Source organism: Salminus brasiliensis, chromosome 12 (genome assembly GCF_030463535.1).
Source record: "Salminus brasiliensis chromosome 12, fSalBra1.hap2, whole genome shotgun sequence".
NCBI classification, from domain to species: domain Eukaryota; kingdom Metazoa; phylum Chordata; class Actinopteri; order Characiformes; family Bryconidae; genus Salminus; species Salminus brasiliensis.
In genome coordinates, this window is record NC_132889.1 from 10,851,180 (window position 1) to 10,875,080 (window position 23,901).

The following is a 23,901-nucleotide window of genomic DNA, read 5'->3' on the forward strand; positions in this document are numbered from 1 at the left end:
CTGCCTGTTTAAAGTACAAGGTTTGTTTCAGAAGTAATAATGTCAGCAAAACACAGTGAACTGAATATCTAAACAACCTTGACATATAACCTAGTTAGTTATAGGAACATGCAGTACTTATGTACAGAAGCAACAGCAGCCACTCCTACACTCTGGGGAAAGTATATGTTTGTGCAATGCAAAGAGGCAAATGAGACAAATCTAAAATTGGTTATACAAAGATTTTATGACTGATTTTTTTTATTGTGTTTTTCCTCAGTCAATGGCTCTAGTGGAAGGGCTTCTCCTACAGGCTAGCAGCACATCCATATTGCTTGGTGTGCTGCTGATCCTTTTCATTTATCTCTTCTTTTCTGGCTCTGGCTCTCAGAAAGAGGGATTGGAACCTCCAGGTCCAAAGCCACTGCCTTTCCTGGGAAATCTGCTACAACTGGACCTCAAGAGACTTGATCGGAGCCTCTGTGCAGTAAGTGTTATAGACTTTATTTGCAAACTTTATTTTGAGAGGGTTTTACTGGCTTAACTAATCCATTAGATCAAAACAATATTGTATTTCTGCACATTGTTTTTATATTTCACAGCTCTCAAAAAAATATGGCTCAGTCTTTAAGATACATTTTGGGCCCAAGAAAATCATTGTCTTGGCTGGATACAAGACTGTTAAAGAAGCACTGGTGAACTGTGCTGAAGAATTTGGAGAAAGGGAAATTCCCCCAATATTCCATGATCTGACAAAAGAACTAGGTAAGAATTGTGAGATACAGTTGCCATGGCATCTCTAATCTAAGGATTATATTTCATATTATAACTGCTATATTTTTATATTTTTATTTGCAGCAATTAATATGTTTCTAATTTAAATCAGAATGTTTCAGTTTACACAGTTTTCACAATTCATTTTATTTTGAGTTTTAGTTTTTGTAATTTGAAGACTTTGTTACAAAATTAAAGACATGTAAAAATTCTTATATAAACAAGATAGATATACTGTCATTTTTATGTTTTGAACCACAAATGGTTAAGCTATATGAGTTTAGAATGAAACTTCCTGCATTGAAATTACTGACTTTACTGTTTAACAAAAAATCTAACTGATTGCTTTCTCACAATGAAAATAAGTTTATATTGTCTTCCATAGCTCTGCACCTGTAACAGCAAAAGAAAAAAATGTAGTTGAAAATATATAACTCCATTACAAACTAGGTTTATTAGCAAAATGATCAAACATTCCCCAAATAGCAATCAGTCATTGAACAGATATTAAATCAACATTATGTACAGCAAGGATCATTGTGAAAAGAAGCATAGGGATAGAAAAGTGAAGACATTTTGTCAAATGCAGAAACTTTTTCAGAAATGTCAGTTAACATCATAAAAGTAAAATAGAAATATGTTTGCTTACATATATGCATAAATACTTTTGTACAAATAAATACATACGTTTATACATACAAACATTTATACACAAAACAATTTTTACAAAGCTTTTGAACTCTCAACTTTTTGTTCTACTTACTAAAAGTTACTTTTAAGGTGCAAATGTGAATCTTGAGAGTTCCAACTACCAGTGCTGAGGGAATGTAATGTGATCAAAATAACAATTACATTATTCATTTTATTCATTATATTTTACTCGGTTCATGTTCCAAATCAGTAGGTGCAGCACTTGCCTGGCATCTAAGCAATCCAGTGCATAACGGAGCATATTTCACATTCAGGGCAAGAAAACAGTTATAAAAAGTTTATCCAAAACGTTTGGCCATGTGAGAAGCTTAAAAGATTCATAAAACATATCATTGGATATCATTACAACTTTGTTACCAAGCTAGTAAAATTTTCTTCATTATAATTAAAATCTACTAACATACCATCTAGTACTAACGTAACATCTACACTAACATTAGCTAGCTCCCAATGATAATTACTGAAAAGGTAATTTGGTATGTTGTACTAGCCTCATATTAGCAGCAATAATAGTAATGCATTTCCAATAACCGGTGAAGACAAGCTAGATTCAGTCACTACCAGGCATTTGCCACAATAATGTAAAAGTAGTTTAGTTAATGCTTAAAAATAATCAAGAGTCAGTCAGAATGGATATGTATTAGCATAGTCACTCAGAAATTAAACATGGTAGTGATGTAAATTTCGACCTCAACCAAAATTATGATTCTGATCATAAAGCAATAATGTTTTAACATCAACTTGCTATTTCAGTTAGCTGTTTCAAATAAACCAATCAAACAAGTTACATTTAAATAGCTAAAAACAAATGGCACTTTGACTACTGCAGTTTCAGTGCCAGAGAAGGCAAGTCAGCCCTAGAGCATGACCAAGCCTCTACCATGCTTTACTGTAGGTAGGGTGCCTTTTAGGGCCTGAAAGGTTTAATCACTCCACAGAACAGAATCCCAAAAATGTATATGTTGCTTATTTATATGATTTTAAGCCGACTGCTTGTACTTTTGGGTCAGTAGTGGTTTACAGGCATGGAATATTCAGTGCCTTTGATATCTTTCTGACAACTTTCTTGACTTAGCCACATTTCATTTCAGTGGGGATTGAATCATTTTGATTGTAAGATCGCAAGAAAAGATGCCCTTAGTTGACCTTTCGAAATTAATGTGATTTTCACAGGAATCTTGTGGGCAAATGGAGACAACTGGACGGTGATGAGACGTTTTACCCTGACCACACTTCGAGACCTGGGGATGGGCAAAAGAGGGGGTGAGGAGAAAATCATAGCGGAGATACAATACCTGAAAGGAGTATTTGAAAAGTTTGATGGTAAGTAAAAAAAATGGTAGAAAGACGTAGATATTCTTTATTGTAGTCAGTGATCTGACGCTGTTCAGGTGGCACACTTGGCAAGTTTTATGTGTCCATTCGAACGTTTTAACGGGCAGATAAGAATGAGAGAGGAGGAGAGAAACTGGTCTTACCAAATACTTAATGGCTTCAACGTACTGTTCAAACTACACAACCCAATCTCTTGTAATCATGAATGTTTAAGTCACACATTACTGCAGCTGTGAGTAGGGTGATTTCTTTTCTTGCGTTGTTTCGCTGTTTTTCTGACATGTAACAAATGCAGAACGTGATTATTTCCCTTATACTCATTTAGCAATAACTCTTTAAAATGAATGTGAACCTAAAGAGGTTCTATAATGATGTCACAGAAATAACCTTTTAATAGATTTTTCTTTAAAGAAGCATTTTTGTAAATGACAAAAACAACAACAGGCATTTAAGCTAAATAACATTGAGGAACCTTTATATTTAAGGACATAAGCCCAGAATTGTTGCTTCCTTGGCTAACAACCAGCATGAGTGGCCAGAGAGGGAAATCCTTTGGTTTAGAACCATAAAGGTAATTTGTTAGCTTCACTGTTTTTAACAAATTCCAATTTAAATTCACCTCATCTGTGAAACATAGTGGTAGAGTGGCATGGGATGGCATGGGCATGTATGGCTGCCACAGTTACTGCTACACTTCACTGATTTAATCTTAAAGGCACAATGAATTCTGAGGTTATACGTTCAAGTTCCAGTAAATGCCTCCAAACTTATTTGGTGGCTCTTCACCTTACAGCAAGATAATGATGCCAAACAAACTAATGCAACACAGGTGTTTTTCAAAGTAAAAAAGGCAAGGTTCTTTCCCGTCACCTGATTTAAATTCAATTGTGCTCAAGTTCCATATGCTGAAGAGAAAACTTAAGGGAATAAGGCCCTGAAAGAAGCAAGATGACTGCATTAGAGGCTTGGCAGAAAATCACCAAAGAAGATAGCAACTGGTGACATTTATGAATCACAGACACGCAGTCATTGCATGCAAAAGATGCACAACAAAGTACTGAACATGACTGCTTTTATGTACCGCTATGTCCCAAACATTATGTTGCCATGAAATAAGGGTGACTGTGTAAAATAGTGTTGTAAATCTAATATGGTGAAACCAGAATGTATGCAGAAATCCTTAAAGTCTGCAATGTGTACTCACATCTTATCTAACTATGGCATTATGAAGAACTACGTTTATAGAAGAATTACATTATAAGAATGTAAAAGACTGCACCCCCAACACCATAGCATTAATGTATCTGTAGAATATTAAATACATTATATTAAGTCTAATATACATGGCCTAAAATTAATAATTTTCACATCTCTGACACTACACACATTACAGTGTGGAGGCAGTCTACCTTATGGATCACATTTGTGTTTATTTTTATTTGTGCCAATTTTTTTTAAGGTCAGGTTCATAAAACCCAACAGTAACAGCAAACGTCAGAATTACAAATTAATTAAGTACACTATTGCTAAATGCATGTTAGGGTGTGAAAATGAATATATCAGAATCAGAGCAGAAGAACTGTCTCAGAACAGAAACCAGTAAAAGTATCCACATAATCAGGTCTTAGCACAAACTGCATGGATGTGCTAGGTTTGATTCTTTTTAATCATGACAGAGAATCACAGTGTCTGTCTTCAATCTATATTAGTTTTTAACCTTTCATTTTTTTTGCGTAATATTGAATACAAAACCATTGAATTCAATATTATACAAATAATATAACTAAACAAATAAAACTCAAAAAGTGTCTTATGTCATATGTAAACTGTAACACCCTGTCCTAATATCTGGTATTTTCTCTTATGGTTGAAATGACCTGCTGCAGCATAGCAGCCCCAAACCATGAGATTTCCACCCCTATGCTTCACAGTTGGTGTAATGTAGGGCTGCACCAAACAATATATTTTTTAATCTTTTCATTTAATAATTATTTTTTCCATTAGATGATTAATCTAACACATATTTTAGATTATTTTGAGTGTGTGATGAATTAAAGTAATTTCTTCAAAATAATAAAAGTCCTTTCATATTGCAATACTTTCTTTAACTGTCTTTTCTTAAACACATAGAATGCACTTAAGGGCACAATTTTGTAACAAAAATACTTTAGTGTTCACAGCTTTAAAGTCAAACATATAATTTTAACCACAAGAGAGTAAATAAGTTAAGTAAAAGAAATAAAGTGCAACAATCTAACAAAATAAATAAAACAATGTCACAAAAATTCAAGTCATTTCCCAGAGGAACACTAAAGCAGGGTTTTTTTTCTTCTTTTTTTTTAAACTAGTACAATCTAATATTAATATTATGTGTGTGTGTGTACTACACAATATGTGTAGTATTTGTTGTTGAAAGAACACAAGGGGCTGTGGAATTGATAACCCTGCGCTGTGGTGGGCTCAGAAGCACGAGGAAAACACATGACCAACCTTGACTTAATGTATTAAAGGTTACTCTAAACGCACGTGATCTATAAATGGTTAAAAGACAACGCTCTGACTGGACATTTAGAGGCACAAACTGCTAAATCTGGCATGTACTTTTTTATTTTTTGTATTCTTGCTTTCTACTTTTATAGGAAAACCATTTGACACAACTCATCCGATAAGTGTTGCTGTTTCCAACATCATCTGTGCCATCATCTTTGGGAGCAGATTTCACTATGAAGATCTTAAATTTAAGGCCATGGTCAACAGGGCCAATGAGAACATGAAGAAAGTTGGATCTATTTCAATACAGGTTCTTTCAAAGATCAAACAAATATGATAAAGATGTTTACTTTGTTACAGTAAAGTAAAGGCAAACTATTTAGTCATGTGCATGTTTTCATTTGGATATGCATTTTAGCTCTACAACATGTTTCCCAAGCTGTTTTCAAGAAATAAGACTTGGGAGGAGCTCATGAAGAACACTGAAATCAATAGGCATGAAATGCAACAGCTAATGAACAGTCTTCAAGAGACTCTGAATGTGGATGACTGTAGGGGCTTTATCGACTCATTTCTTATCTGTAAGGTAGGCAATATTCACAGTACCTCAGAGTTTTATGGATAGGTTCAAACAGTTACTCCTTTCATTCTATCTATTCCTGGCCAATGTCTTCTAGGAATCAGGGGAGAATGGCATGTACTTCCATGACCAAAATCTGCTTACCACTGTATCCAACCTGTTTGTTGCTGGAACAGACACTACAAGTGCAACCGTTCGCTGGGGTCTGCTATTCATGGCCAAGTACCCACAAATACAAGGTAAGACAAAAATGCAGAGAGCTTGTTAATTCTTACTTCTTATTGCAGAGAAGTTGATAGACATTTTTTCACAACTGTGGTTAAAAGAAATATATTATATAGATAAAATCCTCAATTATACCACTATACCAATCAATGGAGGTCCTGTGAACAGCATCACAGGCTGCATACAAATGGTTAAACGAAACATACTTTCCAATCTGCTTTTCTTTTTAATTGATCTGGTAGCCATCTTTGCAGGAATGATGACAACACTAGGACTGGTGTGTTAAAAAAAATCTACAATTCTTCTTTTAAAAGTAGAACAATCTAGCTGCATTTCTTATTGTATTGTAATGTAATCTATATTAATGCATCACAGAAAATCTACTTTAGTGTGTAATTGTGCTACTGTCAAGAGAGAGCGTTTCTCCGGCAACCCCCGAGGCTTCGTGGACCTTACGCTTGCACGCCAACGCACGTGGTCGTTGGGCATCCTGACTACGTGAGATAAGTTCAGTCCCTAAAGTACCGTGAATGCATCCAATACCTTGACTATAAACAATACCATGAAGATGCACAATAACTGACTAAGTTCAATGACTTGAATAGGTTCACAAAGCTCCTTCAGGTCCGTACACATAATCAGTACTTTCAATAGCTTCAGTCCGTTCACAATGTTCAATTCTCGGCAAAGGGCAGCTAGCGCTAGCCCCTTAAATACCTCAGCCTCAGGTGACACGTATTAACAAAACAATGCACATGAATAGAACACACATGACAATAACCAGAGTCCGTGAAGCGTGACATGAACGTGAATATCAGACTAAGAGTCCTTATGAGAGCCTGCGGGCCGCGGCTCGGGATTGCCCCCGGGGCGGGCGTGGCGACGCAGACATGACAGTTACAAATTCATTTTTTCTATAGTAAGTTAACAAAACAAGAACCTGTGTCTTAAATCATGTAGTATTTTCACTTTAAAATAACAAATTTAAAATCATTTTGCAATACATTTGTGTGAAATCTGCTGTGTCAGTCAACATGCTTCTTTTACTTTAAGTGATGGTCCTGTATCTCTCAGCTTGTAAAATTCATGAGTGCCATGAGGGAAGCTCAGAGCATGATTTGTCTTCAATGCACCATCTGTAGGGGAAACCCAGGGGCAAAAAGTATCAATTATCCATAATGCTGCATTAAGTTCTAATAACTTATATAACTTACTGGAATGAATTAATTGTACTCAAAATTGTATTATAGCAGGATGACAATGTAATGATATAGTTTTCTTTTCTGTAAAATAAAGAGTTGCAAATCTTTTTATTTTGGCTGCAGAACAGGTCCAGGAGGAGATTGACAGGGTGATTGGAGATCGTCAACCAGTGATGGAGGACAGAAAAAACTTGCCTTACACAGATGCAGTCATTCATGAAACTCAGAGACTGGCTAACATTGTACCCATGAGTCTCCCTCATGTCACCAGCTGCAATGTTCACTTTAACGGATTCTTCATTAAAAAAGTAGGATTATATGAAAAATCTGGAGTTCTATACTATACATTTATTATTATTATTATTATTTGTTTTTACATATTTAGTTTATTTAAGAGCATTCTTAATTGTGAAACCTCTTCTTAAGGGAACCTGCGTGATGCCTTTATTGACATCAGTCTTGTTGGATGAAAGTGAGTGGGAGAACCCCCACACCTTCAATCCAGCACACTTCCTCGATGCTGATGGCCATTTTGTTAAGAGAGATGCCTTCATACCCTTTTCTGCAGGTGATGTATCTTTAACCCTTAGACCCTATAGCCCACACTTCATGTTCATTGCTACATTACTGTCATAATTAGTATCAGTTTCAGGCATTGAAATAGAATCTGGTGGGACTCCACAAGATATGCTAAACCAAACTGCCAAGAAATCACAATAGTTTCTGCATACGGATTAATAACTCAGACTATATTAGACTTCCATTTCCTGTGTCTTCTTTCATCAGGGCGCAGGGTATGTCTAGGAGAAAGTCTGGCTAGGATGGAGCTCTTCCTCTTCTTCACCTCACTCCTGCAACACTTCCGCTTCACTCCTCCACCGGGCGTGACGGAGGATCAGCTAGACCTCACATCAGCTGTGGGCTTTATTCTGAGCCCCTCTCAACATGAGCTTTGTGCAGTGCCCAGGATCTGACTGCTGAATGTACTTAACCTTTAAAAGAGAACTACATCAGTGATGATGCCACATCTCTAAAATATGTGGGGCAAAATCTATTGTTTAAAAAAAAATCTAACTTGGCTAAAGCCTGCTAGTGGAACTGCAGTAAAGCTAATTTTCTCTTTCCCTAATAACAAAGGACAGCCTGGTTGTGGTCTACATACACAAATAAAATTTGTTCTATAGAACTGACTAACAAATATGTACTTAGTCTAGATCATAGCTATATTGTAATTTTACACCAAATCATTTAATGAATAGCAGAAATGAGCAGAACCTAGCAATACCTGACTAGTATCCCAATACTATTACTGACACTTTGAGCACACATACACACTAGTGAGCACCCAGGGAGCAGGCTGGTTTAAGGGCCTTGCTCAAGGGCCCAACAATGGCAGCTTTGTGAACCCGGGTATAGAATTATCAACCCTGTCATCAGTAACCCAATGCTCTTACCACAAAGCCTATGCATTTGTTTACTACAATATTTTTGGGCTTGTAGGTTATTGGTTTGTGTGGTTAGAAAGCGTTTTATTTTAAATAAAAAGTCCACCAAATTTAAGATCACCCATATGAATACCAAGTTTGTAGTTCTCAGCAAAGTATATTACGACTTATGGTAACAACATGCTTTTTCATTTATTAAAGAGAAAATAAAAATACTTTTGTATTGGTGCCATCTGGTGGTCAGGCACACAAAACACAAAATCTGCAAGTTCTCAGCCTGAGCACATTCTGTATCTTTCATTTGTCTTTTCTTTGACTCCAAGGACCTGGATTGCTGGAAATTGTTCTGCCTATTGATCCACCCTACCAACAGTTATTTAGGTTAAATAAAAATGTCAATAAACAATTATATACCCTTGTCCTTGTTTGCACAAGGCCATGATCTCCGAACATTTTGGCCAACTCTCTTGACCTAGCCATATGTATAACATGCTATCATATTGTTTTTTTGAGCAATGTCAGGTGGGTGAATAATTCTCATTAAAAAGTCATTAAAAGCAGCATTTTGTGTTGGACTTTGGAGAATAGTTGTATGGAGAACTGTTTGTAGATTGTGCTAATAAACTTAATTTGCAGTGGGGGTGGATCATTTCAGTTGCAACAATAATAGAGCTCAGTGAAGTGAAAGGAACCAAAAGTTGCTCAGTGAAGGGATGAAGTGGTTACTGTGGCACAGGGTCTTGATTGTAAGTGTACAAAAAACTGGTTCAAATTTGAATAGCTGATGATTTATCCACATGTGGTCAAACATCACTTATTGTTGAGATGAATGTCATGGCAATATTGAACAATATTGGAAATTTTGGATGTTTTGGAGTTCACTCAAAAGTTATAGGGCCCTGGATTGTGACCCTGGATATTAGGACAGAGAATTTAGTCAACATTTCTCAACCTGACTCCATCTCTGACCACTACCTAATCTTGTTTGACATAATTCTACAAAATTATATCCACCTGCTTTATTAGCAAGCTCAACAGCTAGTATATTCATTAATAAACTTCCAGGTTTAACCATATCACCCTAACAATCTAATGCAGCTTCTCACTAGAGCTAGAACAGTTTATCACATTAGTTCTATTTTTGTCTCTATACTGGTTACCTGTTGAATTCTACATTGATTGTTAAATCAGACTTAATCTGATTTAAGAGTCTCAACGGTTGCCCCAAAGTATCTTGGGGAACTTCCTAAACCTTACAGCCCCTCACACACACATGCCTACTGTCAGTTCCCTGCTTTAGAAGAAGCAATGCCAGGGGCAGACCTTTCTCTTTTAAAGCCTCTCAACTCTGGAATAAACTTCCTGTTGCTGTTTAGGATTTAGACAAACTTGCAGTGTTTAACTCTAGATTAAAACCAACTTTTTGCACAAGCTTTTGGATAACCCACCAGTGTACTTTACTACTGATGTAACCTTTTTTCATGGTAAAACTGTTCTGATTACAGGTTTCTGATCATCATTGTTGTCTTTCTAATTTGTTTCTTTTACAGGCCATACACTATTCATAATCTTAAATCTCTTTCTTAATTCTCACCTTTCTTCTCTCTCCCCATGTGCTGAGCTGCTCGTTGCTGATGCAAGTCCATTTGTGGGTTGAGTGCTGGTGCCTACCCTCTGGGTCAGCCTGTAAAAACCCTGTTTTCCTAACTCTTCTGTTTTTCCTTTGCGTCTGTTTTCTCTTTCTCTTTCCCATGTATTGATATGCCCTGTTCCGACTGTTTTGTCATGGTACTGCCAGACCTGTCTCACCACTACCCTGCTGCAATTTCCCTGCATGGCCTTTCACATTTTACTCACATTTGCATAATTTATGGTTTCATGCAACATTTGCCACAGCTCCTAATTCACTATTGTTTTTGCCCATTTTTATTTTTGTCAATTGGAGGGGGATCTCTGTAAAGCTCCTTTGTGACAACATTTGTGACACAATATAAATAAACTTGAATTAAATTAACTTGCCATGGTCACTTCCTGTTAGTGACCATGAGTGACAACAGCTGGTAACAGCTGGTGCCCAAATAAAAGGGTTTGTTTGACAGGGCATGAAAAGGGCAGCCCTGATTGGTCCAAGAGATGTTCATGATCCATAATCCCTAATTTCATTTTAGACATACAGCATTTTTTGCAACAACAGTGTAGTTAGAAAAAAGTAATCCACCTAGGTACAGTTTAAGGTTAGCTGGCTAAACAATAAATCATGCTTCTTGAGATGAGCCCCTTCTGTCCTGTTGTTCCAGAGATTAGTGACATAGTAAAATGATGCTCATATACCAGATGCCTTAAAAACACAGCAAAAACACAGTGGTCCATTTTGACAGCAAGGGGTTCTTCTTGTTATTAAATTTTTAACTGTTTTGGTCTGGGGCAGAATTAGTGTACAACATACATTTTCTATGAAAAAACAAGGCTTTTAACACAGGGTCAAATTATACATTTACCAGTGGTGCAGAAACCTTCAAAATGTCTGTTAAATCAATTTCGGATGCTTTGGAGTGACTGTTCTGTATCCCTTGGCTGGTCCAAAAAAGAATGTCCTTGAGTGATGGCTCAAAATGCAAATTACATATGGGGATCACATATGAAGCCCAAGAGCAAGAAATTGTGTTGTCTTAAATTCTTATTATAAAATACTACAAATATTTATATAAAATAACCTAATGTTTTAATTCCAATGTTTCTTATTTCTAGGTACTTTGTTATATTTACTACATAGCTTAACTGAATTAAATCTAATTAGACTGAAAATAAATCATCTTGAGCTTAAAAAGAAAACTGGCATGAAATTCTATAGACAGGTATCCCCCCCCTTTTTTTTACAATAATTTATCACAGAAGCACTGAGCTATCCGCAGGCGTAACACTCAGACACAGCAACATTTTTAATATGTTAAAGTGGGCCAGAGTAAAAAAAATGACAGTAATTACCATAAGGATTCAGCCAAAGAAATGCTGACTAACACAAATACAGTGGTTACACTTCAAAGCTGATGAACAGGAACAAAAAACAGGACACTTGATAAACCAGGTGCCTTTGCTGTGCATGAGTACAAGGTACAGTACAAGAGCAACAGGCAACAGACTGAATTTGTATCCCATATGTTGTAGATTTATATACTATATTTGTAAACTAAAATAAATACCTATTTTGTTTTCCTTTAAACACCTTTTGCTTGTTTATGTTGCTAACCTGCAACACAAACTGTTGGAAAGCTTAGTGTTTCAGTTTTACCCTAATTATGAATAAAAACAGTTTCAGATTTGCTGTCCACAAAAAAAAAAAAACAGTCTAAAGTTAAATATAATTGCAATAAGGGATGTGATCTTGCATTTTGGTAATATGGTAATACAGTTAAAAAAACATTACAGTGAAAAAATGCAAGCAAGAAGAGAAGAAAAACCAACAGCCAAAAGTCTCATTGTCCACAATGGCTGAAGCTACAGTACTACTGAATACGACTCACTCTTAGGTGAAATCTATTATAAGGAAGACCACATTAGTGTGTTCACAAAAACACTGCAGGATGTGAAAGACCAATCAGCCCCACTTAATTTACTCTCAAGCAAGAGTAGACTTAAACATTCTCCACCTTGATGATAGTTAGCTGGGCATCGTGGGGAGAGATGGGTTGAGCAGAGGACTGAGCAGAAGAACTGCTGGTTTGAAAGGTTCCCTCTGTACTGGTAGAGACTGACTTGTTGTCCATCCCTGTAAATGTGTCTGTGTGTGACTGTGTGTAAGAAAGCACATCTGGTGTATATGTTTGTGCCTGTGACTGTGTGAATGTTGGTGTGTGTGTCTGGGTAAAGGATAGAGTATCTGATGTGCTACAAGGCTGAAAGCCATTTATGGTAGCCGAGCTGAGACTATCCAGAGAAAACTGCTCAATGTTCTCAAGACCAGAGCCATCGATTTCATTGTACCTTGGCTGCGCTTGACTACATGAAGAATAGCTGCTTTGGCTGGTGGTGAATGTGGTCTGGCTAAAGGAAGCTGAGGAGAAAGGGCAGGAGGGCATTGTTGACGCTGGAGTGTGCTGAAGGTTGCAGGGGCCTAATTTTGATGCTAGCTCCTGCAAGGTACTGAGGATCTGTTTCTGGACCTGTGTCTGCTGGCTTTGCTCTCTCTCCAGCCGGCCTTGCTGCTCCACAATCACTCTCAGAGCCAGCCCGAGACTGCGAATCTCAGAGGCCAAACACTTTACCTGCTCCTGCAGGCCACTTGACATTCCAGTGTCCACGCTGCTTTGTTGACAAGGAGGAGAGGGCTGGCTGGTTGGGGCCCGTATAGAGGAGCTTGCATTCTGGGGCGTGGCACTCGATTGGGTTGGGGTTGGAAGTCGAATGCCGATGCGAGGTTGCTGCTGAGGTGAGCGAGTGGGCATGTTTCCCCTTTGTAGTATTCCTCGTCTAAAAGGATTGGCTCCTGGATGGAGACCTCTCTAAAGAACAAAGCTTTTTTTAACTTAATATCCAGAGAAAGTAGCAATGTGGTTCCTAATGCTGGAGTGTGACTGATTACATAATATTAAATGAATTATGCCAGACATACTGCACAACTAATCATTGGTGGTTTGATGTGAAAAACTGCACAACTGAAATTTCATTTTAAATACCCATCCACTAATCCTGTAAAAGTGGTAGATGTGTTATCTATGTGGCAGATTGAAATTCATGACTTTAACATCAATCCAACTTCACATTCACTGAGGAGAAGGGAAAATAAAAATGACAATAGAAGTGACTGACTTTTTTCAGGTAAAAATATTAGAGGTAACGTCTTTCTTCAAACAAAATAAGAAAGTTGGTGCCCACCTGCAGGGCTTCTGCAGCTTACGATTTGAAAGCTTTCACACTCACCACATGAGGAGGTCGGGTTGTTGTGAGATCAAATGAGGCTGTTTGAGGTAACAGGACTTTCCTTCCTTCAGAGCCAGTGAAACAAGACTGATTTCTCAATAATGATACCGTCTGTGGGCCAGACTGAGGTCCACTGTCCCTTACCTAAACAGAATAAAAAAAAGGGTACAATGCAACAAAGAAAGTTAAAATCCAAGACATGGTGTAAAACAGAGTGAACCTTTTGTAAAACGAATTACTCATACCCTTGCCCTGTGGAAAAGAGCTTTATCTAGGAGTCTTTTCCGAGCCACAAGAACAGGGTTGGCCGGTGAGGGAGTGTATCTTCTCCTTGAAAGACCCGCAGCCATTGTTCCTGTGCTAATCCCTGAGCGCACTGTATTAATGCTCCCATGTTGGGTGTTCTGCACCAGTGAGGTGACACTGACGATACGTACATCCTCATCCTTCCCATCTCCCTCTTGCTGCTCTTGGCCTGCCGTCCCTGTACCAGAGGACTGTGCCCTGGAATCATGAGGTACCCCGCTCTGCCCTGAAGAGTCAGTGGGAGATGGGTAGCTTGTGATGCGGGAGGCCTCTCGCAGTAGACTCCTCAGTTGCTGCTCACTCCAGCCGCTTTGCCTCACTTCGCTGAGGCCCACATCTCTTGCCAGTGCCAACCCTGAAGCTGATGCAGGTCCACTGTTCCCAGATGTGGAGTCTTTTGGCCGGCTCCTTCCGTGAAACTCCTTCAAGAAGAGGTAGATGGCCTGCGCGGACACCTTGATGTTCTCAAGTTCCAAGACAGCTTTGATTTTGCGGAAGCTCAGACCTGCTTCCCGAAGTTCCACTACCTTGCGCTTGGCAGCGTCATCCAGCCTGCCCATGGTCACTCTGAAGTCTTTTTAAACTATATAAAAGTTTATGACATTAGAGTCAATTTAGCAACATGAAGCAACAGCCAGAAAACATTTTACACAATACACATGTGGACATTTTAATTACGTATGTAGTTGTTGAAAGGTAAGCCAACATACAGATCAGAAATAACAGAAACAACTAGAAAGCAATTTACTCATTACTTTCGCATTGTTTGCACGTAAATTCTATCAAACTACCTTGTGGTACATACCATACTAACGAATGATGTCCAGACGTCTTGTAAAGTTACCACTTTACAAACTATTTAGTATGAGCGTGTGGGGCTTTTGTACGATGTCATAACTGGCTGGTCAAATACGTTATGCTAGACAGAACCAGGTGACCGTTAGCATTTTAGCAACTCACCTAATTCGACGATGAAGTATTACTATGCACAAGGAAATTCTGACAGGCAACTGAATTGCAACTATACGGTTTCGAGAGGAAAATAAACATTTTTATTTTCCTAAAATGGACCGAGTGCCTGCTTGCTCTTTCCGAAAGCAGAGAGAAATACGTTTGCAAATAGAAAACCTCTGTTGGAAAAACAAAAGCGTCGCACAGCAAATGACGTAGTCACGGATATTAACGCAACGGAAGGCGCCGTCGCTTTAGCGGTGGAGAGTGTGTTCTTTGCAAAGATGTGAGTTTTTTTTTCCTTAGCTAAGATACTAGCTAGCTAATGTTTTTAACTTGATCATAATGCTATGAGCACTTACTGTTGTTATATATGTTTTAGAATTTGAATGCAATTAGTCATACTTGGTTAAGTTTTGTTTGGCTAATTATTTTTTGTCTTTAACGAGGTTTGAGCTAAAGTGCCTCGTTAGCCAGTTGCTAGCTGCTTAGTTTGCATTGAGGACTTTAACCATCGTTTATTAACGAATTAATGAAAACGATTTGTTGCTTTTAGTTATAAAAGGATATGCTTATATTAATTGACTCTGTTGATTAGTAGCTTAAAATCATGATGGTTAGCTATCGTCTCTTTAGAGCTGGTTTACGTTACTTAGCTTGCTAGCTAGCTCAGTTGAATACAGTGTGTTGTTTTAGCTAGCTGGCTAGCTAACGTTAGCAGCATTCATAGTGCAGCAAAGTAGCGTCGGCTTGTAAATTATTTTTTGTATTTTTTGTATTTGAGTGTTGGTGCAGTTTGCAAATTAATTATTTATTCACACTCATTTAAGACTGAGCCGATTTGGTTTATATCGACTTATTTTAGAGGAGGCCTACAAGTTAGCAGCATTCATAGTACACACATGCACACCTACACAACGTGTGTGTGTGTTTATTCATATATATATATATATATATATATATATATATATATATATATATATATATATGTGTGTGTGTATGTATGTATAAAGTGTGTGTGTGAGAGGTGTATGTGATTAGATCTAACGTGTTTGATCAACTAAAAATAACAAAGTAAACGAGAACAAGTTTTAGCTGTGCCTTTGCATTTTAAACATTTATTCTTTTATACAGGGCCCCTTCACCTACCAAACGCAGGGAACGTTCTGAAGATAAAGCGAGAGAAAGGGGAAAAGAAAAAGCTGGAGCAAAAGAAGGTGCTGAGAAAGAGAGGGGCAGGGACAAGAATCGCAAACGACGCAGTAACTCTACAGGGAGCAGCAGCAGCAGGTAAGCCGTCCTTTGCTTTCCAGCCATTTGTTTCCTGAAGTGGCCTGTAGATATATACCTCTCATTTTTCATCCTGTTATTTTTGCTGTCAGGTCTCGGTCCAGTTCAAGCTCAAGCAGCAGCTCTGGATCCAGCTCTGGTTCATCCAGTGGTTCCAGCTCCTCTTCGGGCTCTAGCCGCTCTGGGTCTTCCAGCTCTTCTCGCTCATCCAGCTCCTCTGGTTCCTCTGGGTCACCTAGCCCCAGTCGCCGCCGACACGACAATCGTAGGCGTTCACGTTCAAAGTATGCTGCGTTTTTCACTTGTAGTGTCTGTGTAATGCATCTGTATATACATTAAAGGTCTTATATTTTGTGGGAAAATATAACTTTTAATCTGAGAATTGAGAGTGCTTAGTAATTTTCTAACAGCTGCATTATCTCCACTAGGGCAGATGTTTAGTACACAGGGCATGGATGTGTGATCTTGGGTGTTTTTTTGTACAATCTAATGTTACATAGCAATATAAAAATAGCTTAATGCTTAAATATTTAGTTCAGAAGTACTAAACAACGTCTTGAAGACCAGTGGAGCAGACAGTTTTGAATTTTACAGCAGAAGCTTTTGAAGAACCAATAGCTAGAAGTACCAATGTTTTATTATGTTTAATGTGCCCTGTGTGATTTAAACAGCTTGGATTTGGCAGCAGTGGCACTTTACAGCAATAACTTATCAGAACCCAGTATTTACACAGCACAGAGTAATATTGCAAATGAGGAAGCAACACTCACTATTCAGTATTGTGGATGTCCAGACATAAACTGGTTCACCATTAGTTTTCATTCATTGTTATACATACTGACATACGTTTCTTATAATATTTTGAGGACTAGAAGGTAGCAAGGACCAATCTGAATGTGTAATAACTGCTGTGCAGGTCTAAATCGCAGAAAAAGGGTGATGACAAAGAGCGAAAGAGAAGGAGTCCTAGTCCGAAACCTACCAAACTTCATCTCGGAAGACTGACTAGGAATGTCACCAAGGTGAGATGTATACTAGATATTTTCTTTTCACAGCTTTCTTATGTTAAACAACTTCAACTTACAAGCATCTGTCCTTATGGACCATGTTTAATTTTAGGATCACATTCAAGAGATTTTCTCAACCTATGGGAAGATCAAAATGATTGACATGCCACCCGACCGGTTTCATCCAAACTTGTCAAGGGGCCATGCCTATGTCGAATATGAGACCCCAGAGGAAGCCCAGAAGGCCCTTAAGCACATGGACGGAGGTAAGTTGTTGCAATTCTGTATGTAGGAATAGAGGGAAAATAATTTTTCAGTGATCGGAAGTATCTGCAGGTCTTCCTCTGCATGTAACTTAAGTGTGCAATTTGTGCAAGGCCCCATTATTATGATTATTTTCTTTAGTGTTGCATTTTCTTTCACTGAGCAAGCAACATGTACATGAAAATGATTTGATGACACCCAAACAATAAGAGCCTGAAAATCACCACAAGTACCTGTGCCTGTTGTGATATGTGTGCGTATATTCACTACATTTAGGTCAGATAGATGGTCAGGAAATAACAGCAACAGCTGTCCTGGCTCCAAGGGTACGGCCAGCTCCCCGCAGACTGTCTCCTCCACGACGGATGCCCCCTCCACCACCCATGTGGCGTCGAACTCCACCGCGCATGAGGCGAAGGTCAGTGTCCTTGCAATAGGCTATATGGATGCAACATGATTGGCATAATTTACTGGTTAGATTTAACTGTTCAGATTTAAAAAATGACCATAAACAAGAAACTGCAAATTTGACATGAGGTGAGCTATGAATGCATGACAGTTTTTTCCCTAAGTAGAAGGCAAGTTTAAGTAGTTCATCTTGTGCAAAATCTGGTTAAACAGAATGGTGAAAGAGTTCTCAAGGTTAACTTAACTAAATATTACAAGCAAACAAGCATAACTTTGGATCATTTCAGAAAGGTATACAGTTTATTACAGAGTTTGAGTGAGTATGTATGTAACTTATCACATGTTAATTAATATATGCTCAAATCAGTTTGATTGAACTGTAAAGTTTCAAGAATCTTATCTCTAATAAATACAAGTGACAAAGCCTGCATAAAAGTGTGTGTGTGTGTGTGTGTGTGTGTGTAGATATAGTCTATTTGTGTGGCATCATTTAAATTGTCAGCAACAGAAGCATGAGTGGGGTAACACGTATTTGTCAGTGGATAAATATTATTATATCCCAGTGCGGTAACAGTTTGTGTGTGTTTGTTTCCTCTTAGCTGACAAAACATGTATTGCTTTTACAGGTCTCGGTCACCCCGTCGCCGCTCCCCAGTGCGGAGACGTTCTCGTTCCAGGTCTCCGGGCCGCAGGCGCCATCGCTCACGCTCCAGTTCCAACTCTTCGCGATAGGGAGGCCGTCTACACATGCTTGACAAAGGTTTTAGTGCAGTGTCACACCTTCGCTTCTGGACCGAAAGGGCAGACACTGCAGATCCTAGTCTGGATGGACAGAAACGTTTAACTAACGAGTCACGTTCATAATATTTTTATTTTATTTTTTTTCTTCAGGATTTTGTTTGTACCCTAAAGCTCCATGTCATTGTTTCCCACTTAAGTGAAATAGTATAGATTTTTTTCTCCTTTGAGAATTTGTTTTAAGGTTTAATCAAACTGATGACATTTTATTCTGTATTTTGGATCATCAATTAAAATGTTTCTTTACAAACTTAACGTCTTTACTCGAGTTGGATTACTTTTATTGTAAAGACAAAATTTCCATGCTAAGGTGTCCCCCACCCCTAGGAAATTACAAAAAACAAGTACTGATTTGGTACAGAGATACGATTAGCAGCTAAAATTGCTAGAGACTGAGACAATTTATTACTGGTGTTGTAATAGTGGAATCACTTCCACTTTGTAACATACAGCCTTTTGGAACATTATGAGCGGAACCAGCTGTACTGTCGACTCCGTGCCTTGGTGATCTTTTCCGTGTTTTCAGTCAGCAGCCAGCCTACAAGGAATTGTGGGAGGGATGCTGTAAGCGCGTGACCGCTTGAGGTCTCTGTTTCAGAGGGAGGGCGGTAAAAACGAGGCGAGCCCTCGAATGAGAGAAACCGGCTAAGCCACCGCGCCGGAATTCATTCACTGTCTCGGCGCCCAGGAACACGAACACGGCTGACGGTACTCAACGTTTTTGAGCTCCGTTGCCTTTCTTTACCGAAACCTCACTCGCTGGCGTGAAATGCGCTGCCGGTTGCGAGTCGTCTGACGCGCGTGCACGTCTCGAGCTCTCGCTTGCCAGCTCCCTCGGGCTAGTGAGAGACCACGACGGATAACGCCAGAGAGAACTGCTGCTGTCGGCTTCTCACCTGTACCGGTCTTCAACATGGCCTCTGAGAACGAAACGAACAGACGCCGGTTGCTGGAGTTGCTAGACCGACCAGGAAACGGACTCTGTGCGGACTGCGGCGCTCCAGGTGAGATCCCTCCCGCAAGACCCATACAGGGCCGTCGGATCAGGCTTTAAGAAGCAAGGTCGTCTCCTGCGATTGAACGCAAAAGGCAAAGGCGCTTACGTAACCGAAGTCGCGGAGACAGATGTTTGTGAGTGTTGAGCTATTGAAAGTCAAGTTCAGGGCGATGGCGCTCAGGCTGCAGATGGGGAGTTGAGGGCGAGTTTACATCAACATATCTGTTTAGGTAGTTTATTATGGAAAGAGGTTCAAAGCATAGAAATAACAGCTGTAAACCTCATTTGCAATAACCTACATTGTGCACTACGTTTAGTTTAACCCTGTGAAAACTTCACATTTCTTTCGCTTTTCGGTCACACCTTCCCTTGTCACGTAAAAACGCCTCAGTCCATTTATCACTCGTTTGCGTTGCAGTGCTGTAGAGAAACAGTCTCAGTATATCTCTACAGTGTGTAGGATTTCCAGTTAGATTTATCCGCTGTCATTGTGCGTATACGTTTAAATAAACGTATTTTACCCGCAAACCCAGTGTAGTTATGTTCTAAATTCATCTTGAGCACGGTTTCCACGATTGGCGCATGTGAAGCAACCCCCTATTTATAATTGTGGTGCAGATCCATCAAATGGGGTTAATAAACAAACTGACCCCTGAAATCAGTCGCCCAAATGGAGCCATGAGATATTCTCATGCAATTGCAGACTGTAGTTCCAATGTAATAACTGTTGCACATAAAATCTATGTTATGGAGGAATGCACTGGGAAGCCCACTCCAGACATTACCCAGTTAGTAAAGGAGAGCGGTGGTGCTGAAAATTTCTTTTTCTTTTGGTTCTCAAAGATCACCATGGTGAGCCTCGCCCAGGGAAAGTTTGTACTGGTAGGTTCTCATGGCACATGTGCACAAAGCATTTTTGTGGCGAGCTCAGGTGAGGAGTTCTGTGTCTTTTTCTTCACTACATTTCTTGGGATTGACACAGACTGATATGAATGCTAAGTTCCTGATATTGTTACTGAAACGTTTCAGTCTTCCTGGAAATAAGAAAATTCTTTACCATTTAAACATTGAAAACTTATACAAATGTGGACATTACAATTAATTTTGGAAAGCTTTTATTTTGGCAAATAACCTGGGCTTATTGAAAGCATTTTGGCACAATGATGATTCTTAAATGGTCAAGCGAGCAACACCCTGAACCCTTGTCCTTCTTAAGCACATCTCATGTGGCTGTGTGTGTGTATGTGTGAGAAGCAGCGGGAAATATACTCCCTATCCTCACTCATGTCTTTTCCATGCCATTTCACCATATAAAAATTATTTTCAGTTAAAAATGTTTAAAGGAAGTGCTTAGTGCTAATATTTTCATGATCTGATTCTCAAAGAAACGCTGTAATTGGAAATATTAACATTTTAGTATCTATCCATCCATACATACAAATTTCCTAATAAGCATACCAAAGAACTAATTCCTCCTGTAGTTCTACAGTTTTCTTACACATTTCGTCATGCCTGAATGAGTGTGTCTTAAAGATGACATGCAAACTTAAAATGCCAGCATATTTCAGCAAGATTCTTTAATCAAGGTATGCAAAACGTGCTCGGGACATAATCATGTGTGATCTATGACTGTGTTTCACACTCTAATAAAGTGTGATCTGTTTTGTCATTGCAGAAATTAAGAACTGCATATATGCTACTGTTGTTGTTTTTTTTTGTCATTTTGTAGGATAGCACTGTTCAGCAGCTGATAATTGAACAATATGTTTACTCTTCTTCAATGTCTATGTTTTGGATTAAAAGATCAAGGAGTAAATATTCTGATGCAACATGATTAACATATCCAATTATTGTTTTTTTATTATTCTGGTTATTATGTGAGTGCGCTGGTAAAAGCAAAATTGAATCATAACTCCCGCCCCTCTTTCCCTTTAGCATAACATTTTATTTAATCTGTTTCAGCAGTGTGTTTGGTTGTCGTTTCTGGTGATGGCACTTACAGTGTTTTTTGCTTATTGCTAAATTAACCTGCTGAATTTATCCTTACATGTTGCGGTTCATTCTAACGTGATTGATGCTGACCGGGTATTGTCCAGAGTTCTGTCTTCTTCCGTATGTTGTCTTAATGTGGTGTAGATTTGCTTGATTGTCTTTTGGTTGTGGTTATAGCTCAAATGTGTTTGTAATAATGAGGTTTTCAGAGTAAACCAGCTCCTGTGGCTGAGATATCTGACATGAAGCATCTTTGTTTATATAATATTGGATGGATAATATTGACAGAACATAATTAAATTGTGTCTGTGTAAAGGATAAAAGTAAGTAAATGGTTTGAAAAACACTTGCATTTCTACATTGATTACTAGTAAAAATATCACAATAATAAAAAAAAGTTCACAATAATAAACAAAAATCTAACTGAACTAGTTGTACTGTATGATGACATCCTAAGACATCGTATAACATCAGATGATGTATTTTACTGAGCACTGAGTAAACATCCTGAGTACAGGCTAGAAATCGTAAGTGTACCCTTCAATTGAATAACCTGTAAATCCCTTTTTAGCAGCAATCACTTCCAATCAAACCTTTCCTGTAGCTGCACATAAGATTAACCCAATGTTGAGAATTAATTTTGGACCATTCTTACTACAAATGTGTTTCAGTTTATCAGAATCTCTGGGATGCCTTGTGTGCACAGACCTCTTCAGGTCATGTCACATCATATTGATAAGGTTAAGCTCAAGACTCATTCCTAAACACAGATCTTCAACCATTCTTTATTTAATTCACTTGTGGGGTAACAGTGGGGATGAGGTGTTGATGGGCAGCATTCTTTTCCCTCCAAGGATAACATTGTAAATTTGAGAGAAAAAGTTCTAGTGCTGTTTATTTACCTGTAGAACATTTTCACAGAAGCATAGTCCAGGTGTTTTGGGCAAAACAGCTTTGTAGTGCCCTTCCAGGAACAGCCTTTCAGTCAATTAAATAGAAATAAAACAAATATAAATAAATAAACCAAAATAGAAGGAGATAAAATAAAGGAGATAAAAGATAAGAAAGTAAAACAATGAAAGTGCGATGCTACACACGTCTATGGCAAAAATGCTTTCCCAGGAGGTAGCAATGAATCTGCAAATTCTTAACAGTCAGTTGGTCTCATGTTGTCAAAGTGTGCATTCTATCTGAAAGAGTTTGGTTGCATTCAGAGCGCCATTTGATTGAATTTGCATTTTCAGCTTTTGGTGCTGTAAAATCAGGTTACTAACTGGAAACAGTAGATATAATAGCAAACATAGCTATGGTTTTATGCCAAGCCAAGCAGCTACACAGAGAAACCTGGTTAGCATTAGGAAGCAATATTGACATTGATTGAATATACATATTGTTTAGTCCTTTTTCTTTGTATTGAACATACAAAGAAAAAAGGTAAAGGTCTCTGCATTTGTCACTGTACAGTGTACACTGTAGAGCGAAATGTGTCCTCCGCATTTAACCTATCTGGTAGTGAACACACACTCACACACACACATGTGTTAGGGGCAGTGAGTACACACACACACCCAGAGCAGCCAACTCCAGCAGAGAGGGTAAAAGGCCTTGCTCAAGGGCTCAACAGTGGCAGCTTGCCGAGCCCGGGAATCGAACCCACAACCCTGTTATCGATATCCTGGCGCTCTAACCCCTGAGCCACCACTGCCCTCTAACCTAAAGCCACAGCTAACCTAAAAATAAAAGTAAAATTCTGCAAATAAACAGGCTTCTCTTAAAGTCACCACTGTATACACTTTGAATGATTTGGTTTAAAAGACACTTACTACGTCAACTGTCGGAGGCTGGCAGGTGCTTCTGAAACTTCAAATGATATTCCCCATATACACAGTCTCAATAAATATGAGTGGAACAACAAAACATTCAGAGGAATTAAACTCAGTGAAACTTGTTTGGGAATTCATTATTTACGTTAATCACAATGTCCCGTCATACATGAATACGCATGGATAAACATTTGGTTTTGTTGAGCTTGTTTACTTGACATTGTAATTAACATTTACAATAGAACAGATGGCGCTGTAACTTGTGTCCCAAGGTGAAACAGTGAGGCGTAGAAACTGATTAAACTTTTCCTTTTTTTCAGCTCTTTTTTTCTGCATTTACATTCTCTTTTCTTCTCCTTCTCTCTCTCTTTATTTCTCTGAAAAATTATGACTTGAAACTGAGTTCA

At 38.5% G+C, this 23,901-nt stretch overlaps 4 protein-coding genes across 5 annotated transcripts in view; 3 read left to right on the forward strand and 1 right to left on the reverse strand.

Moving 5' to 3' along the window:
• Nucleotides 1-262: 262 nt before the first annotated feature.
• Nucleotides 263-8,270, forward strand: LOC140573898 (cytochrome P450 2K1-like). The gene is made up of 9 exons (XM_072693511.1): nucleotides 263-466; nucleotides 582-744; nucleotides 2,638-2,787; nucleotides 5,439-5,599; nucleotides 5,708-5,875; nucleotides 5,967-6,108; nucleotides 7,420-7,604; nucleotides 7,723-7,864; nucleotides 8,083-8,270. Exons 1-9 carry the CDS (start codon nucleotides 263-265, stop codon nucleotides 8,268-8,270), a joined length of 1,503 nt encoding a protein of 500 aa, XP_072549612.1.
• A 2,571-nt stretch (nucleotides 8,271-10,841) lies between these two features.
• Nucleotides 10,842-15,125, reverse strand: LOC140574539 (uncharacterized). Of its 2 annotated transcripts, none has more exons than XM_072694374.1 (4): nucleotides 14,925-15,125; nucleotides 13,904-14,547; nucleotides 13,659-13,802; nucleotides 10,842-13,240 (listed from the first exon to the last, which is right to left on the reverse strand). In XM_072694374.1, exons 2-4 carry the CDS (start codon nucleotides 14,522-14,524, stop codon nucleotides 12,374-12,376), a joined length of 1,632 nt encoding a protein of 543 aa, XP_072550475.1. In that variant the 5' UTR covers nucleotides 14,525-14,547; nucleotides 14,925-15,125; the 3' UTR covers nucleotides 10,842-12,373. The 2 variants fall into 2 exon arrangements, with proteins under 2 accessions (XP_072550475.1, XP_072550476.1); XM_072694375.1 differs by having other exon boundaries at nucleotides 14,770-15,125.
• An 18-nt stretch (nucleotides 15,126-15,143) lies between these two features.
• Nucleotides 15,144-18,937, forward strand: LOC140574541 (RNA-binding protein with serine-rich domain 1-like). The gene is made up of 7 exons (XM_072694377.1): nucleotides 15,144-15,201; nucleotides 16,050-16,205; nucleotides 16,298-16,489; nucleotides 17,122-17,227; nucleotides 17,325-17,478; nucleotides 17,753-17,894; nucleotides 18,511-18,937. Coding segments are annotated over exons 1-7 (858 nt in total). The 5' UTR covers nucleotides 15,144-15,199; the 3' UTR covers nucleotides 18,617-18,937.
• Nucleotides 18,938-19,243: 306 nt separating this feature from the next.
• Nucleotides 19,244-23,901, forward strand: part of LOC140574540 (arf-GAP with dual PH domain-containing protein 1) — a 32,985-nt gene continuing 28,327 nt past the window's right edge. The window contains exon 1 of the mRNA XM_072694376.1: nucleotides 19,244-19,686. Within this exon, the coding sequence (XP_072550477.1) occupies nucleotides 19,596-19,686 (91 nt within the window). The 5' untranslated portion in view covers nucleotides 19,244-19,595. The remainder of the gene's footprint in view (nucleotides 19,687-23,901) is intronic.

Excerpts from the sequence above, each read along its gene's own strand:
- LOC140574539 (XM_072694374.1), bottom strand. The coding sequence starts at position 14,524 with ATGGGCAGGCTGGATGACGCTGCCAAGCGCAAGGTAGTGGAACTTCGG. Across the intron at positions 13,803-13,903 it reads CTCTTTTCCACAGGGCAAGG|GTAAGGGACAGTGGACCTCA; the intron begins GTATGAGTAATT and ends TATTCTGTTTAG. Across the intron at positions 13,241-13,658 it reads CAACCCGACCTCCTCATGTG|AGAGGTCTCCATCCAGGAGC; the intron begins GTGAGTGTGAAA and ends TTTGTTCTTTAG.
- LOC140573898 (XM_072693511.1), top strand. The coding sequence starts at position 263 with ATGGCTCTAGTGGAAGGGCTTCTCCTACAGGCTAGCAGCACATCCATA. Across the intron at positions 2,788-5,438 it reads AGTATTTGAAAAGTTTGATG|GAAAACCATTTGACACAACT; the intron begins GTAAGTAAAAAA and ends CTACTTTTATAG. Across the intron at positions 6,109-7,419 it reads CAAGTACCCACAAATACAAG|AACAGGTCCAGGAGGAGATT; the intron begins GTAAGACAAAAA and ends TTTTGGCTGCAG.
- LOC140574541 (XM_072694377.1), top strand. Across the intron at positions 16,490-17,121 it reads CGTAGGCGTTCACGTTCAAA|GTCTAAATCGCAGAAAAAGG; the intron begins GTATGCTGCGTT and ends ACTGCTGTGCAG. Across the intron at positions 17,895-18,510 it reads CCACCGCGCATGAGGCGAAG|GTCTCGGTCACCCCGTCGCC; the intron begins GTCAGTGTCCTT and ends TTGCTTTTACAG.